The 18,622-nt window shown below is 45.8% G+C and overlaps 1 protein-coding gene across 10 annotated transcripts in view; it reads left to right on the top strand.

The window, feature by feature from the left end:
- Positions 1-18,622, top strand: part of PHKA2 (phosphorylase kinase regulatory subunit alpha 2) — a 91,022-nt gene that overhangs the window by 49,165 nt on the left and 23,235 nt on the right. For all 10 annotated transcript variants that reach the window (XM_088833605.1, XM_088833603.1, XM_088833599.1 and 7 more), the window contains 8 exons: positions 2,799-2,894; positions 7,308-7,415; positions 9,174-9,252; positions 11,483-11,617; positions 12,281-12,390; positions 13,521-13,665; positions 13,919-13,997; positions 18,081-18,250. In XM_088833605.1, coding sequence (XP_088689731.1) covers positions 2,799-2,894; positions 7,308-7,415; positions 9,174-9,252; positions 11,483-11,617; positions 12,281-12,390; positions 13,521-13,665; positions 13,919-13,997; positions 18,081-18,250 — 922 coding nt within the window. The remainder of the gene's footprint in view (positions 1-2,798; positions 2,895-7,307; positions 7,416-9,173; positions 9,253-11,482; positions 11,618-12,280; positions 12,391-13,520; positions 13,666-13,918; positions 13,998-18,080; positions 18,251-18,622) is intronic.

The following is an 18,622-nucleotide window of genomic DNA, read 5'->3' as shown; positions in this document are numbered from 1 at the left end:
CTGTCTGTGGGATTCTCCAGGCAAGAATGCTGGAGTGGGTTTCCATGTCCTCCTCTAGGGGATCTTCCTGACCCAGGGATTGATCTTGCGTCTCCTGCATTGGCAGACTGATTCTTTACCACTGAGCCCACCTGGGAAGCCCTCTATTAGCTAATACTTTATTTAATGTATCAGCCTCCTAACGGGTGTCGCAGCCCACAGCCTTGCTTCCTGCTATTTCTCCACACCATCACCAGAGTGATCTTATTAAGAAAAAGATGATGCTACTGCTTGTCCTAAAAGCTTTGAATGGCTTCCTGATTGCTTTTGTGATGAGGTACAGGCTCTTCTTATAGGCTTTTGTGATGAGGTACAGGGTCCCAGAAGATCTGGCCCTTGTTTTCACCACTGTAGCCCAATTTCTAATTATTTCCTTTCTTGAGTTCTGTGATTCAAGCAGATGGAAACTTGTTCAGGCCTTTGGGCAGGCCAGGCTGTCTCTCCCATCTTCTCAAATACCCAGCAACTGTTCTGAATATTCATTGGAAGGACTGATGGTGAAGCTGAAACTCCAATACTTTGGCCACTTGATGCAAAGAACTGATTGATTTGAAAAGACCCTGATGCAGGGAAAGATTGAAGGCAGGAAGAGATGAGGAGGACAGAGGATGAGATGGTTGCATGGCATCACCTACTCAATGGACATGAGTTTGAGTGAACTCTGGGAGTTGGTGATGGACAGGGAGGCCTGGTGTGCTGCGGTTCATGGGTTCGCAAAGAGTCAGACAGCTTCCACCCTCAGCTTCCCCTCCCCCTTCATTTGATTCGTTTTAAGTGTCTCTTCTTTCAGAAAGCCTAAAAGCTTTTATATATGCCCCACAGCTCTTATAACAGCCTGGCACCTATCAGTGTATTTCCCACTTAGCTGTCAAAGGACCCTGCTAGAGATGGTCTCTATCCATCTGGGGCATATGCCCCACTCCTAGTATATACTAAGTGCTAAATGAATATTTATTAATACAGTGTTCATTTGTTCAAGACAGATTTCTTTTTTATTTTTTATTGAAGTATAGTTGAGTTACAGTCTTGTGTTAATTACTGCTGTACAGCAGAGTGACTCAGTTGCACATATATATACATTCTTTTTCATATTCTTTTCCATTGTGGTTCATCATAGGATATTGATAAAGTTCTCTGTGCTATACAGTAGGACCTTGTTTTTTTTTTTTTTTAATTGGAGGATAATTGCTTTACAATGTTGTGTTGGTTTCTGCCGTACAACAGTGCAAATCAGCCATAATTTTATATATATGTGAGTATATATATATGTATCCTCTCCCTCTTGAGCCTCTTTCCCCTCTCCCATCCCACCCCTCTAGGTCATCGCAGAGCACCAGGCTGGGCTTCCTGTGTTATATAGCAACTTTCCACTAGTAATGTATCTTACACATGATAGTGTGTATATGTCAACGCTACTCTCTCAATTTGTCTTACTGCTTGCCCCGCTGTGTCCACAAGTCCGTTCTCTACGTCTGCATATCCATTTCTTCCCTGTAAATTGGTACATCAGTACAATTTTTCTGGATTCCATTGTATGTGCATTAATATACAATATTTATTCTCTTTCTGACTTCACTCTGTATAACAGGCTCTAGGTTCATCCACTTCACTACAGCTGACTCAAATTTGTTCTTTTCATGGCTGAGTAAAACCCCGTTTGGCATTTGTTGCCAAGCATACTTTGGTGAGCAGAAAAGAGCTGTTCTTATGAAGTTTATGTGACTGAGGAACTCAAACATCTTGCTGGGTTTTAATCTGCTCAGTCACATGTTCTGGCATAGGATACACAATCTAAGATTCATTTTAGTTTTTTTGAGAGCCTCTGTTGAATGCTGAAGTGTTTCAGAAGTGGCAGTAAGCTTGAAATATTAATATTCCCTTTGTTGACTTTTATGCTTTAGTGATTATCTTGGGTCTTATGTTTTCTGTCTTTTTATCCCAGGACTGAGAGGTCTCAAAAGGTTGAGTTGGAATTTAAATTATGAACAAGTTTGACAGTTACCAGAAACAAAAGGCTAAGGAGACAGAAAATCCTGCACTTAGTACCTTATTTTGTAGGTTTCACAGAACTTATTGTTCTTACCCCCCATGCTGTCTCTTCCACTCATTTTAAAAGTGATGCACCCATCATGCTTTGCTGTCCATAAATTTCAGAAGAAAAGAACACGAGATCTGAAAGGCATTTGATTGACTCTCCAAAGATGAAATGTGTTAAACAGCTAGGTGCCTGGTTGAGGGTTTTTTCCCTCGCCATTTCCCTTTTAATGCATAGGTTTTTATCACTGCTTTTTAAATTTAATAGAAACATTTACATCAACAGCTTTTACTGAGTGGCACATCCTAAGTATTGGGGTACATGGATCATAATACACACTCAGCAAACATTTCTTGAGCAAGTTTGAGGACTTTTTCAGTAGAAAACTACCAACAAGTGGAAATAGGATGTACTGCTTAAGATCTGGCCTCCACTTCAAAAAGCTTACAGTCTAGCTGATGAGACAAAATTTAACTATGTGAGAAGTTAAGAGTGAACTATTTAAATCATGAATAAAAAACAACACATAGAAGACCAATTGCTTTTCGCGCCTCCTGACAGTTGATATCAGCAACAGTCTGGGCTCCTTTTGCACTCCGTGAGCTGCAGGTGTTTGTGCATCTCTTAGCCCTGTGTGCCCCTTCTACTCTGTTTGTTGCCCAGAGAGCTGTTTTTCTGTCTCGTGCTGTCATTTCACCCCATGGGTCATGGCACTGTTTTCTAGGTCCAAGAATACCGTGAAGCCCTGGAGGGGATACTGATCAGAGGCAAGAATGGGATCCACTTGTTGCCTGAACTCTACGCCATCCCACCTGACAAGGTAACCATGTACTTGATTATCTAGAAGGAAATGAGTTGGGCTTGGCCATTTGGTATTTTTCATTCCTCTTTCAGACCTAACACTTTTTCTCCAGAAGTGGTTTCTTGAGTCTTGGGTAGCATTGCTGTTTATCACAGAAGTTACGGATTTGGAGCTATGCTTGACCTGGAGGTTGCCCAAGGGAGGCGTTAGTTGAGGACCTTCAGAGGGTACCTGTCCTTCTGAGCTCAGGACCAAGCAGGCCCTAAAATCACAGAACACTGTTGGGCACCATGTTGTTACACATTTCCGTGGGAAAAGAAACCAGACAGAATCTCCCTGGGAGAGGGGGAGAGATGTACAGGTATACCTTGCTTTATTGTCACTTTGCAGGTAACTTTGCATTTTTTTTTTTTTTTTACTTTTACAAATTGAAGGTTTGTGGCAAGCCTTCACTGAGTTTTTTCCAATAGTATTTGTTCATTTCATGTCTGTCACATTTTGGTAATTCCCACATTTCAAACTTTTTCATTATTATATGTTATGGTGATGTGTGATCAGTGATCTTTAATGTTACTACTCGTGAACTTGATGAAGGTTCGGGTGATGGTTAGTATTTTTTAGCAATAAAGTATGTTTAAATTAAGATAGGTACATTTCTTTTAGACGTAATGCTGTTGCACACTTAATAGATTACAGTATGTAAAAGTGTTAAGTCGCTCAGTCATGTCCAACTGTTTGTGACCCCATGGACTATAGCCTGCCAGGCTCCTCAGTCCATGGAATTCTCCAGGCAAGAATACTGAAGTGAGTTGCCATTCCCTTCTTCAGGGGATTTTCCCAACACAGGGATCTGAACCCGGGTCTTCTGCATTGCAGGTGGATTCTTTACCATCTGAGCCACCAGGGCAGACCTTGGTATACAGTGGTATAGTGTGAACATATTTTTCTATGCAGTGGGAAAACAAAAGTTGCGGGTAACTCCATTTATATTCATGTTATTGCAGTGGTTTGGAACCGAGGTCCAGGGTTTGGAACCCCTGCCTATACAGGGGTAGTTCAGAATCTCTTCCTTTCAGTCACACAGTTTCTGAGCTAGAGCTTGAGTGATCACTTAGAAGCCATTCTATATCAGGAAGAAACTGGCCAGTTTCAGGAAGATGCCCAAAGGTAGTTTTGTTCTATTCACTTTCCTAAATTGGGTCATGATGGATTGATATATCTTAATGGGAAGATTTCCCTGTACGTATCTCATGTTAAGCAGAGAAGAGTCCTCATTTCAAGGCTTATTCTCTTTTGAATGTTCCTGTTGCTTTAAAGCTTCATTAAGACATTTTGGGGCAGAAGAGACTTCAGAGAGCAAGGTTCCTCCCCCAGCTGACAGGGCCTGCACTAGAGCGTAACCCTGCGGTCACATAGCAGCTTGGGTCTAGGAGTTTGTGGTTGAATCAGGCCCACAAGCACATGGTCAGGGAGCTGGTAAAGGCCTTGGAAATTATCTGCCTCAGTTCAAAGAGGCTGTGGAATCTGTCAGAGCTCAGACAGCACTGGGTTCTGCTTGGAATTAGACCCCGGTTCAGGGCCTCCTGACAACCGCACCCTGCTTCCCAATGGGTGATGCATTTTCGGGGGAGATAGAGAGTCCGTCATTGTACAGATCAAACTATGGAGACTGCAGAGACTGTTTTCTTTCTGAGTATTCAAGGCCTAGATTTCCTACAAATGTATTCATTTTACTATGTGTTATCTGGATGTGTTGTTGGGGGTCTGGGTGCAGCTGACGGTGGGGACTGGGTAGTTACTTTCTAGCAACTGTGTGTTCAGGTTGCCCATTTTCCAGAACTGAGGTACTTGACAAGACTAAATTAGTCATGGGAGGTAATTTGGAACCTGGAAGCAGAGCAAGGGAAACTGAATAGCTTCAAGGGTATTTTACCTGTTTTATAGTAGAGAATAACCATCCATCCATGTTCCACTAAAAGGCACATTTCCTGACTGTAGCAAATGCTAGGTGTTATATGCTTTTCTTTCTGGTGAACATTAACAGTTCTGGGTGCAAGGTGTAAAAGGTTACCCTGCAACTTTTTCTCATCTGACCTCCATGCTTGTAGTTGTCATTTCAGCGTCCTCCTTTAATCCAGTGTATTTACACATCAGCTAGACACTGATTTTGAATATTCTTTTGAGTACAGTTTGTATTGGCTGCTTCCAGATGACAGCTGGGAAGGTTCACCCATCCCATCAGTAATATGGAGAGACTACTGCAGACAGGGTCACCCAGACCCCTGTGGCACCTTTGTGAAAATTAGAAAAAGGGCCTCATTCTCGGAGCAGCCACAGCCCTTGGCCAAGGCAGCATCTGGCCTGGGTTCCAGCATCGCTCATTTCCACAGGTGGACATACTTCTGCAAGGCACCACTGACCAACGGGGCCTCGGTTGGACAGCTTGAGACTCAGGCAAGCATGCCCAGCAGACATGCTTGGAGCAGCTGCTCTGGGTTGGGCAGCACGCTAGGTGCTGGGGCACAGAGGGTCACAATGCCAGCTCTCCCTCTGCCAGCTTGCAATCTAGGGAGGTAGGAGGAGCAAGTATATAGACTGAGGGCAGATATCAGAGTGCCGTGCTGGCAGCAAAGGCTTGGTGCATTAGAGGACCTACAAGCTGATTGGAAGGACTGAGGTGGAGAGAGGGAGACACGCACCTCCACGGGGAGGCAGGAGCTGGCTGTGGGTGGAAGAAGGGCAGAACTTAGCTGTCTTCTGTTCTTTGCATCGACCTGTTCCCATTCCAGATCTGCTCAGTCTTTCTTAACACTACTTACATTTCAAAAAGTTTTAATGTACTATCTGACTAAAAGTAATCCTGCAAACTGCAGAACATTCAACATTCTATAGAAAGAAAATATTTCTCTCTAATCTTATATTGCAATGTTTTGGAGAATCTCCCTCCACTTTTTATCCTATTTGATTACTCGTAACATTTAATTCTGTTCAGTTGACAAGCTTAAGTTTGTCTTAGTTAACTACAGCAAAATTTAAAAAATTTACTGAATATATTATGGGCTTCCCTGGTGGCTCAGCTGGTAAAGAATCCGCCTGCAGTGCAGGAGACCTGGGTTCGATCCCTGGATTGGGAAGACCCCCTGGAGAAGGGAAAAGCTACCCACTCCAGTATTCTTGGGCTTCCCTTGTGGCTCCGATGGTAAAGAATCTGCCTGCAGTGCAGGAGACTCCAGTTCCATTGTCCATTCCTGGGTCAGGAAGATCCCCTGGAGAAGGGAAAGGCTACTCACTCCAGTATTCTGGCCTGGAGAATTCCACGGACTGTGTAGTCCATGGGGTTGCAAAGAGTCAGACATGACTGAGCAACTTTCCCTTTCAGTTTCATATTAACATCACTGATGTTATTAATCCACAAGCAGAGAATAACTCGCCTAATAATGTGAGTTTTTCCTTTGGAGGAAGATGTGTGTTTTCTATTTCCTTCAACTGGTTTATGTTTTCTAGAGAAGAACATTCTCCAACCCCCAACCAACAAACGTTGTAATGATCAAAAACCCAAAGGTCAACATGGACTTGACAACAGAGAAGGTTGCAGACTGACTTTTACAACATGTAGCAAGCACTGCCCGTCAGAACTGTAGCTTGTTTTAATGAGTCAAAAGCCCCCAGTGGACTCAGCGTTTTGAGTCCCTGATGGAAAATGAGTGATCTGATAAGACCCTGATGCTGGGAAAGATTGAGGGCAGGAGGAGAAGAGGACGACAGAGGATGAGATGGTTGGATGGTATCACCGACTCGATAGACATGAGTTTGAGCGAGCTCTGGAGTTGGTGATGGACAGGGAAGCCTGGTGTGCTGCGGTCCATGGGGTCACAGAGTTGGACACAATTGACCGAACTGAATAGTATAATTGTTTTTCCTCAATACATAGCGCCACCTTCTGGTAACTTTCTTGCATAGACGCACGGAGTTCATGAACACCTCAGGAGAGCAAGATAGAAAGCTGACATACCGTCCAGAACTACACTGCCATGGCTGTTGACTGGTGTTTTAGATTATTGTGCCCATAATACAGCCAAACATAAGCATGAGATCTGAAATTTCTTGTCGCCCAGAGCTGTGCTTAAAGAAGGCAGGCCTGACTTTCAGAGCTTCTTTCTCTGCCTTTTGCCATCAGTGTGCTTGTGAGCAGAGCGTTGCTGGAGCCGGGCCTGGGCTGGAGTCCCACCTCTGCTGCTTTTAGCCACGTGGCTGCCACATGGCCCCCGTGGGCCTCAGTTTTCCTGGCCTCCCTGTCCAGCTCTTGCACAGAATTGGTCTGGAGGATCAAACGAGTGGCACTTTTAAATCCTCTGTGCACTCCCCATGTACAGTACCACTGGCTATTTTATCCTCTGACGTTCTGACTTGGGGTTTTCCTCTCTTTGCCAGGTGGATGAAGAGTATAAGAATCCTCACACGGTGGATAGAGTCCCCCTGGGGAAGGTGCCCCATCTGTGGGGTCAGTCCTTGTACATCCTCAGCTCCCTGTTGGCAGAGGTAAGGGACTTGGGGGCTTCACTGCCTGGAAACCAACTGATTGGAAGTTCGAGGGTCCCTGGAGGAGCACAGGGGCTCTCTGTTCAGTGTGGCTGTGAATGTCCTTTGCATCTTCATGGCGGTAAAGTCAACTGATTGGGGTTGGCTCTGAGGCTGGAGGCCTGGACTTGGGTCCACCCTTACGGTAAACCATTTCGGGGTCACCTGCAAGCCAAGCACTCCCTGTCTCTCCCCCAACACTCCTTCCGACTAGCATTTCCCATCTGTGGCTAGAACGTGGGTGAGTGGGTAGTCAGGAGGAGGCTGGAGACTTCTCAGCCAAGGTCCGCACATGTGTGAGAGACGCAGGCTTTGGGAAGCTTCTGCGCATGGTCTTGACTCTCCACTGCTCTCTACAGGAAGGGGCAGTGGCTGGTTTTCTGTAGTGATTTTTGTGTCAGATGTTCCCTCAGGCCATAATACCCCTGCTGCCTCTGACTCATTCCTTCTTGGGAAACGTCTTTTTACCCCCAGGCTTATGTTTTTAAAATACAAATGCTTTTGTGACAGTCCTAAGTGTGAGTGCTTTTTATCACTTGGCTCCTCATTCCTGGGAGAATCCTGCTCAGCTGAGTGTCTGGACCCCTGGGGAGGGGTGCAGGGTCGGGGGAAGCCTGGGGAGCAGAGGTTGGATGTCACTGGAGTTCCTGGTAAGTGAGAGAAGACCCAGGTAAAGCTGTCACAGGGCATGTGGCCCTTAGGTGCTGAGATGGAGTAGTAGTTTCATGGATATGATCATCTTCACAACGTCATGGACATGTCCTTGGGGGTAGAAGCTGTGTCTTACACTTTCTTTAGGAGTAGGGAAAATTCCTATATCTCCTTTGGAAAGCCAGCCCTGCCTCCGACTACCTCTGTAACCTTGGGCAGCTCTCTTAACTTCACTCTCTTCATCTTTATTTATTTACTTTTTTAATGTTGTACAACTTTTGTTTAAATGTAGCTTGTTTGGTTTTTTTCTTTTTTTTTTTAGTTTCCTCATCTTTAGAGTGAAGAAGTTGGGTTTGATCATCTCTGATATGGTCCAGCTCTGATTTCTGTATCAGTGAGATCGGGAACAAATCCCTCTGCTTTTGTTTCCTCCTAGAGTGAAGGCCCTCATGTAGGCCCAGCGTGAGGTCCACCTTGTCCTTAGGACTCCCAGAACACCTTGGTCCCCTGTCTTAGAGTACCTGTCATTTATAGATCATGTGAGGAGAGCCACGTTCAGATAGTACTCTGCCAGCAGGGAGGGGAGTTTTTTTGTTTCAGAACCGTCAGCTCTGGGCTAAGTCCTCATTCTGCCCCTCATCCTGAGCTCAGTGCCTTGGTTTCCCGGTTTCTCAGTGCATTGGTTTCTCAGGCCAAGGCATCCGGTAAGGTGGTGTGAATGATGGTGCCTACCTGTTAGGACTGTGTGACAGTGCGTGTGCAGAGCTCAGCACTGTACCTGGCACGGGGTGAGGGTCAGGGAGCACGAATTACCCTTATTCTTCACACTCACACAAGGTTGGTGTGTTTGACTAGCCCTGGAGAAGCTGGCTGCTGTAAACACCTTAGAGTGCCATCTAAATGCTGTAGTGTACAATATGTTCAGAGAAAAGCAATTGCCTTGGAAAAATATAAAGGACTAAAATACTGAAGATCTTGAGCCTCAGGATATTTTATTTCCAAACTTAGGTTTAAGGTGAACTTTTAGTTTATCAGTGTATCATGGCATTACTGCTCCTATTTTCCTAGGGATTCCTTGCCGCTGGTGAAATTGATCCCTTGAACAGAAGATTTTCCACTTCAGTCAAACCTGATGTCGTCGTACAAGGTTTGTGAGTGTGTTTCCTATTCATATTTAACTTTGTAAAGCCAATGTGATTTTTACAGCACATTTAATGTTTTTAAAAACTGTGTATGGATATACTTTAGCATATGTCAGTTCTGTGAAGTACGTTCTATAACTCAGCAGCTCCTAATCTCAGAGTTGGTTTCTAGCTAGCAATTTTCTTGAATCTAAACCTTGATTGCAACTGGGGCATGAGTGATTCATTGGGCATCATTTTTCGTAACTGCTGTCCTTTAAAAAGTAGAATGTGACCTTGCTGAAAACTCAAAACCCAAGTGAGAGTTCACTCATTCCCCCCTTGAAGGTCTGATTTCTTTCCAGAGCCACTGGTCCATGTTCTCACCTGCCTCCCCTCCTCTCCAGCTGGCACTTCCACAGAAGTGCAGGGCCAGCCCGAGCACTGCTGCAGCACTGGCTCTGACCGCCCCGTGACTTCCTCTCTCTGTGCCTCAGGCTCTCACGACCGAAGCTCTGTCCCTACTCTCCCTTCCAGGGGGCGACCTCTACACCAGCTAGGATCTACACGTCGTGTCTATGCCTGTGTACCCTAGTGTACACTGTACGTTTCTTAAGGACAGCAGCCTTATTTTTGTAGCTTCTGTGTTGCTTGATACACATACCAATCCAGCAAAAGCAATTATTGAAAAAATGAAAGGGAACCCTGTCTGTGGCCATGGACGCATTTCGCCGCGCTTGCCTGGGTTACAGCAGAGGTCGTGTACAGGTCATAACCGGTCAGTGCTGTGTCCCAGGCCTGCCGAGACACGCCCAACCATCACAGCATCCTGATGAGGTAGAAACTGTGACAATCATGGTTATCATCCCCCTCTTACACGTGAGGGACCCACAGCTGACCCCACTGTCTCTGCCTGTCACTGGAGCACTTGCTGCCAAGTGAGCCCTTCAGCCCACAAGGCCACTCTTCCAACTGTGGGCTGGCACAGCTTGACGGAGCCTGAGCACCATTTTTTTTTTTTAATGCAACAGAAGAAAACAGAGTAGAAAATATCAGAGGTTGTAGCCTGGAGGAACAGGAAGTCCAGTCTTGGAAACTTCTCTGCATGCGGCTCTGTCATATCAGCAGGCTCACAGGTCTCCTCTGAAAGAGTCACTCCCACACAGTGACTGCTGTGTGGCTCTGATCTGTGCGGACCTCTACATGGTGTTGGCAGCTTCCAGAGAGACAGATGTGAAGGGCAGCTGCTGGCCCACTCCTGCATGGCCAGTGTCCCCATGCTGGGGCCCGGGGCTTACCTTCCTGTCTCTGCTCAGCTGTAACTGCAGGTTCCCCTTAGGGCCTTGTTGTGAAGCTCAGATGAGGTCGTGGGTATTAACATACTTTGGAGAAGTCTCACATGCTATGTAAGTACAAGGTCTCAGCCGCATTTGTAGGTATCATAGCTTCAGGAGTCACCGGCCTCAGGGTTCAGTGGTAGGGCTCGGGGGGCTACATCAGCAGTAAAGAAGTCTTTCCTCTGGCCTCAATACTACCCCAAGCTGCTCCAGTTCCTAGCAGGCTCCACGCGGCACCTGGCAGCGGCCACTCTCTGTATGGCCAGAGCTCCCTGTCTCTAGCCCCCTCCCTGACACTCCTTCCCTTTGTCAATGCATGATCCCTTCTCTTAAAAGCCGGCAGTACTGGTACAGCAGGAATGAGGGTCTAAGCCCACCTCAAACCCCACATCCCAGAGCCCTGCCTGCCAGAGAGCCAGATGCCCAGCCTTGCCTCCCTGGAGATGGGCCCCAGCCCTGCCCACTGGGGTGTGTGACCACCCTCTGGGATGGCTCTTGCCCACTAGTGGGGTCCGTGTGCTCTGCTTTCCAGTGGGCCAGGCTGCCCCACTACCACCAGCCCACTGGTAAGCCCACCCTTCCTTCTCTCCTGAGTGTATAAAGCTCCTCCCCATCAGTCAGAGAGGCAGGACATTGGTAACCTGACTTGTGACCTGTTGCAAGCCATTTCTACAGGTCTCAGACTGTCTTGTACATTGAGGGCACTTGTTAAATATACATTGTAGGTGTTGAGGGGAGATGAGGCCAGAGAGGACTGGGAAGAGCGACAGGACAAGTGCTGTCCATTTCAAAACCTCCCAACCTGTGGCAAGCCTGCTTATGTGTCTATGACAGATCAGAGACAAGAGCAGACAACAGCGAGTGTCTGTGAGGGGACAAGGGCCACCGTCTAATGCAGACACTACGTTCTTGTTCACAGTGACTGTTCTGGCAGAAAACAACCACATTAAGGAGCTGCTGAGGAAACATGGGGTCAATGTCCAGAGTATCACTGACATTCATCCAATCCGAGTCCAGCCAGGCCGCATCCTTAGTCACATATATGCCAAGCTTGGTAGGTTTGGGGAAGTAGCAAGGTGTTTTTGGGGAGGTTGCATCTTGGTTCTAGGTTTGGGGTCTAGAGGAAACTGTGATACGTGTAAATTCTAAAGAGTTGGGCAAGCACCAAAGTAGATGGTTTGATTGCTTTGATGTGAAGAGAAACGGGCGGACAAGCACATTCCTCTTATGTCTGTTCAGGAGCTGTCACCACAGGTGGCCAGTGATTTGTCAGATAATGTGGTAAAATAAGGAGCCATCTTTGGAAATTCACAACTGAAGCAGTCATTTGCGTCTTGATAATGTTTCTAAATTTTTTCCATGGTCTATAAAATGCTCATTTACCCATTAAAATGGGAGGCGTGTTCTCTTTATCTCAAATCTGACTGTTTTTAGGATCGTGGTTCCATACTAAATAAGTAAACAATAAACTCCTCTTAATAGTTTTATTCCATATAGATGTTTTACTGGGTGCTGTTCTTATATGTGCATGAAAAGAAGGGAGTGGGATTCTTTTATTGATTCATCCTTGTCCCAAAGAAGGTTAACAGTATTGGAAAAACCAAACCCTAGAGTGAGTTGTTTAACATATCAATAAGTTCAGGCTTAGGCAGAATCACTTGGATTAGTTGTCACTATGCCTGCTCTAACTTGAATTTCTCTTTTACTTTCTACATAGGACGGAATAAGAATATGAGATTGAGTGGGCGACCATATCGGCACATTGGTGTCCTTGGGACATCTAAACTATACGTGATTAGGAACCAGATCTTTACTTTCACGCCCCAGGTGAGAAGAGCAGGCCAGTAGCAAAGCAACAAGCATTTGTTTATTAAGCTCTCTTTTTCTGTCTGGCGAGCTACTTTGAATGCAGCAGGATGTGCATGCAAGTGTTCAAATACAGACCAAAGATGACATCCAAGACCTAACACAGTCCTTTACTCATGGCAGGCGCTCAGTAAACGCTGCTTAGCTCTGAGTATGCCGCCACTTCCAGTGTAAAATGCACACACTTCACAAATTGGCTAGTGCGTGGCACACATAGCCCTCGCGCCCCCTAACACTCTCTCAGCTTGTCAGCAGGGCCTCTGTCAGTGGACTCCCACACGGGGAGTCTGAGTTTTCAGGCCCCAGCCCCCTTGATGGGATTCTGAATATACTGCTTTTATGGTCTTTTCTTTAGAGTTTTTGTTTCCAGAGGAAACTAGCCCTGTGGAACGCAGATGAAACCTTTTTCATCCATTCAGCAGCTAGAAAGGCCAACTGAGGGACCAGTTTGTCAGCAGGAGGTGCAGCCCCCCAGCTACTTGGGCACATAGTTGGCCGTGGGCTCATGGGTCAGTCACCTCAAGTTGCTCTTTCTCATCCAGCCTGTGCTGCTTGCTCAAATCTTGGGAGTTATTTCCCTTCATAACGAATTTTCGACCAGAGCGGGGTGTGCATGGGTCGAGGCCAGGGCAGCAGTGTGATCTTCCTGGACACGATGCAGCAGTGTCCGTGGTTCATGTTAGCCAGGCCGTCAGTCAAGTAAACAGTCTCCACGTCTCACCTACTCTCCGCGGCCCCACTCGGAAAGCATCTCTGAGCTCAGTAGCCCTGGACTGCAACTGCAATTAAGGAGTTATTGATTTCCTTTCAGGGACAGCAGTGCTGGCCTAGGTCCTTAAATCCCCATCTGAGGAGCCATAAATAGACCTAGCCAAGCGCCCTTTCCTCCCCCACTTAGTGCTAATGAAGTCCTAGCTCCAGGCTGGGGCAGATCGATGGGTGTGGTCACGAGGAAAGCCCCACGATGGAGCCAGGGTTGAGTCTTTTCTCTGGAAACAAAATGCGAGGATTAGTGCTGCAGTGAATGACAGCTGAGGTGGTGTGGAGGGGAAGGCAGGACAGTGTTGAACCTGGCCTGTTGTGACTTGCAGTTCACTGACCAGCATCACTTCTACCTGGCCCTGGACAACGAGATGATCGTGGAGATGCTGAGGATTGAGCTGGCCTACCTGTGCACCTGTTGGCGAATGACAGGCAGACCCACGCTCACCTTCCCCATCACGCATACCATGCTCAGTAAGCCCATGAACTTGATCTGCCCTGACTCATGTCCCACAGGTGTTCTTTAATCTTTACAAAATGTTTAAAACGAGCCCCATGGACAGAGCTAGGTACCAAAGAGGGTTCTGAGCAGTTAGGTTTCTGAGGTTGGGAATCTCCTATGCTGTATGTATTTTAATTGGTTGGTGTTGATGAACACGTTTCAGCACATACCCAAACGAAGTATTCCCAGATGAAGTGAACTAATTCATCTTTTTTTTCTTTTTAGCAAATGATGGCTCAGATATTCATTCTGCTGTTCTTGCTACAATTCGCAAACTAGAGGATGGATATTTTGGAGGAGCTAGGTAATTTGTGATTTTTTTCTAGAAAAAAAAAAAAGTAACATTGACCTTTCTTAAAGCCTTTTACTGCCCTTCTCCAATTTTTCATATCCACTGCTGAACATAGAAGTGTGGAACTTTAGAGTAAAAAGGAAGTTAAAACATCTAATCCGGTTACCCATATGAAACTGGAATTATCTCTAAGCAGTATTTGCTGGATGTTTGTGAAGCTTTTATGGGCACCAGGAGGCCTGGAGCATAGAGCTGTGAGCGAATCAAGTCTCTCCAAAGTGGCTCCCTTGAGATGTATGTGTGGAATGTGGAGTCTGTTTCTGCTAAAAGATGGACTAGCAAACCCCCAGTGCCTCGGTGCTGGTAGGTGCTCAGTAATCAAATCACTCCTTGACTCGAGTGTGCCAACACCTTAAGGGATGGGGGCTCACCTCCCAGGGACACCCCTGTCACAAGGTAGAGGATTTCGCTGTAGCCTCTGTGTCCTGATCTCTGTGAAACTCCTGGAATATGCCAGAAGGGCCCCAGGAGAACCTCAGTGTGCAGCCAGCTCAAGTCATACGTGGCCTTTCCTGAGGTCGGGGAGGCTACCATTGGGTCCCTGATGGAATGCCAGTTGCTAGAAGTGTTTGGGAATTGAAGTTTGCCTTTCTTCTCACATCCTCCCATGCCAGGGACCCTGCTACCATGGTAATTTTTTTAAATTGTAAACTATATGTAATATAAAATTTGCCACCTAAACCATTTTGAGTGTATGATTTGGTTGCATTAAGTACATTCACATTGTTTGCAACCAGTCTCTTAGAGCTCTTTTCATCTTGTAAAACTGAAACTCTCTACCCCTGAAACCACTCTCCATCTGCCCTGTCCCTGGCCCTGACAACCACGGTCTGCTTTCTGTCTCTAGGTGTCTCTCCTAAGTGGCCTCATCTAGTGTTTGCCTTTCTGTGACTGGTTGATTTCACTTAGCCTGATGTCCTCTGGGTTGAGTCACTATATTATTTCTAAGCACCAGGGCTGGCACCTCTGCTCACTGAACTTGCTGTGGGGTTTGCTGTACACTTGAAGTGGCCCTTGCTCCAGGCTTCTCCTGGCCTCTCTCATGAGTGTCAGCGAGGTCCTCCTCAGCGCTCTGCTTTCAACATCCCAGGGCTGGCGCCATGACTGCAGTTGGCATCCACTTGTGTACATTTCATCTCCAGCCTGGATGAGTTACCACCTGGCATATGGTGTCATAACTGGCAGAATACCACACGCCCGTAATTGACTGTTTTCCAAAAAGAATTCTTTTTCTGAAATCTTATCGTCAAAAGGATACTGTGTACAGTTGTTTGAGCATGCAATGTATTCTTTGTCTCTTTATGTGTCGTCTCATGTTGTCCTTTGCTTTGTCTCGAGCAAATATTCCTATTTTGTATGCAAGGATCTGTAGGCCCAGAGAGCCAGGGGCACAAGATGAGTAGGTGCCAAAGCGCCGTGTAAATACAGAACCGGGCTTTAACTACCATGTTGAGCTGGATGGGGGCTTACAGGAATCAGGAGGGGCTCCTGATTACAGAGTATGGCAAACAATTCACAGATCCATGGAAAGAAAGAGGGATGCCTAGGCTCCACGATTCCTACTGAGTAATTCATAAAGTTGAATCTCATTTTCACTCTTTTTTAAGTCTGAGGATATTTGAAAACCTGAACTCACTGTCCATGCCAGACTCTATCCTGTGGACCCACTGGGTTGTTCAGTTGCTAAGTTGTGTCTGACTTTTTGCGACCCCATGGACTGCAGCACGCCAGGCTTCCCTGTCCTTCACCATCTCCCAGAGCTTGCGCAAACTCATGTCCATCAAGTCAGTGATGCCATCAACCATCTCACCCTCATCAAGAGACTCTTAGGTTCTTCTTTGCTTTCTGCCATAAGGGTGGGTGGTGTCATCTGCATACCTGAGGTTATTGATATTTCTCCTGGGAGTCTTGAGTCCAGCTTGTGCTTCATCCAGCCCGGCATGTCACATGATGTACTCTGCATATAAGTTAAATAAGCAGGATGACAATATACAACCTTGACGTACTCCTTTCCCAATTTGGAACCAGTCTGTTGTTCCATGTCCAGTTCTAACTGTTGATTCTTGACCTGCATACAGGTTTCTCAGGAGACAAGTAAGGTGGTTTGCTATTCCCATCTCTTAAGAGTCTTCTACAGTTTGTTGTGATACGCACAGTCAAAGGCTTTAGCGTAATCAGTGAAGCAGAAGTACATGTTTTTCTGGAATTCTCTTGCTTTTTCTATGATCCAACACATGTTGGCAATTTGATTTCTGGTTCCTCTGCCTTTTCCAAATCCAGTTTGAACATCTGGAAGTTCTCAGTTCAAATACTGTTGAAGCCTAGCTTGAAGGATTTTGAGCATGACTTTACTAGCGTGTGAAATGAGCCCAGTTGTTCAGTAGTTTGAGCATTCTCTGGCATTTCCTTTCTTTGGGATTGGAATGAAAATTGACCTCTTGCAGTCCTGTGACCACTGCTGCGTTTTCCAAATTTGCTGGCATATTGAGTGCAGCACTTTCACAGCATCATCATTTAGGATTTGAAATAGCTCAGCTAGAGTTCTGTCACCTCCACTAGCTTTGTTCATAGTGATGCTTCCTAAGGCCCACTTGACTTCACACTCCAAGATGTCTGATCCTAGGTGAGTGACCACACCATCATTGTTATCTGGGTCATTAAGACCTTTTTTGTACAGTTCTATGTATTCTTGTCACCTCTTCTTAATCTCTTCTGCTTCTGTTAGGTCCTTACTGTTCTGCCCTTTATTGTGCTTATCATTGCATGAAATGTTCTCTTAGTATCTCTGATTTTCTTGAAGAGATCTCTAGTCTTTCCCATTCTATTGTTTTCCTCTGTTTCTTTGCACTAGAGACCCCGGTTCCATTTTCCATTCCTGGATTGGGAAGATCCACTAGAGAAGGGATAGGCTACCCATCTACTCCAGTTTTCTTGGGCTTCCCTTGTCCCTCAGCTGGTAAAGAATCCGCCTGCAATACAGGAGACCTGTGTTTGTTCCCTGGGTTGGGAAGATCCCCTGGAGAAAGGAGAGGCTACCCACTCCAATATTCTGGCCAAGAGAATTCCATGGTCTGTATAGTCCATGGGGTCCCAAAGAGTTGGACAGAACTGAGAGACTTTCACTTTCATCTTTACTTGATTAGAAAGCTTTTTTCACCCTCAGGCAGTGCTTCTTGCCTTCTTGAGGCTCACAAACTTGTGAATTCATTTGCATTGATGCTTCTGTTTACTCTTCTCCAGCCAAGCCGTTTAAACCAGTCATAATCTGACCCTGGTAGCTCTGAGGCAGCCTATAGTTTTCTGCCTCCAGATCTAACATTTTAAGAATAATGTTAGAGAGCCACATAGTGCTGGCTCTCTTTCTGTAGGGTAGACATCCCAGGCTTGGGAAGCAAGAACTTGGAGACTTCTGCCTTTGTATAAGAACCCCATACTGCCAAACCCTGCTCGCAGAGGTTCTGTGGAACTTTTCCCAGACTGACGATAGGGTGACTCTGGGCCAGTGTCCCCTTCTGGGGATGGCCCGCCCATCACATTTCTTCTAGAGAGAACTTTGAGCAGTGACTCTCCCAACATTTACCCCTACTCTCCTCCCTAGGCCTTGTGTGACAGGGACTCATAAAAGCTAGCACTAGTGCACCCAGAGAATCATTTCTTGTGGTTTTGTTCTGGTCTAGTTGTTTTAGGGCAAAAAATCCTCAAGAGTTGGCTCTGTTTAAAAGTGGTTCGCTCAATATGTTTTGTAAAACTTTGGTTGGTTCAGTAAAATAGATTTCTATTTGTGTTGGGTTTGGGAATAAGAAATCAGTATGATTCATTTTGGCTTCTAATATGCTGTGTGCTTCCACTTCATACTTGCTATTGAATTTTCATTTTCATTTCTTGGCTGACTACTTGTATGGGGCAATCTGCAAGTGACGTATTTATGAATTCTGGCAGAAGCACCACCTAGTTATTGAAAATCGTCTCTCAATGATTCATCATGGAAGTTTGTCCACGTCCACCTATGTCTCTAACATAGTGTCTCCTTGGCAGAGTAAAATTAGGGAGTCTTTCGGAATTTCTCACCACCTCTTTCTACACGTATCTGACCTTCCTGGATCCAGACTGTGATGAGAAGTTGTTCGATGATGCCAGTGAAGGGAGCTTCAGTCCTGATAGTGATTCAGACCTGGGAGGATATTTGGAAGACACCTATAATCAAGGTACGGCTTGGAATGCCTTTGCAGGCAGTCCCTGAATTTATTTAAACCTTGGCATTGTGATAAAGTTGCCCTAAAACTCAAGCACAGAAAATGATTGGTAACTAATACAACAAAAAAGTCTTCAGAAACTTTGACGTATTAAAATGAATAAAAGAAAGTGTTAGTTGCTCAGTCATGTCAGACTCTTTGCGATCCCATGGACTGTAGCCCACCAGGCTTCTCTGTCCATGGGTTCTCCAGGCAAGAATACTGGAGTGGGTTGCCACTTTAAAAACCTAAACTGCAAAAGTGAGGCTTTCTTTAAACCTAGAGGGACAAAGAGTTTCAGGAATGGAGACTTTTTACAAAATATAAAGAAACACTTTCTGAATT

This window comes from Moschus berezovskii, chromosome X, assembly GCF_049115385.1.
Source record: "Moschus berezovskii isolate FMDL1 chromosome X, NW_MosBer_1.0, whole genome shotgun sequence".
Lineage (NCBI taxonomy): Eukaryota > Metazoa > Chordata > Mammalia > Artiodactyla > Moschidae > Moschus > Moschus berezovskii.
This window is presented reverse-complemented; position numbering and strand designations above follow the sequence as displayed.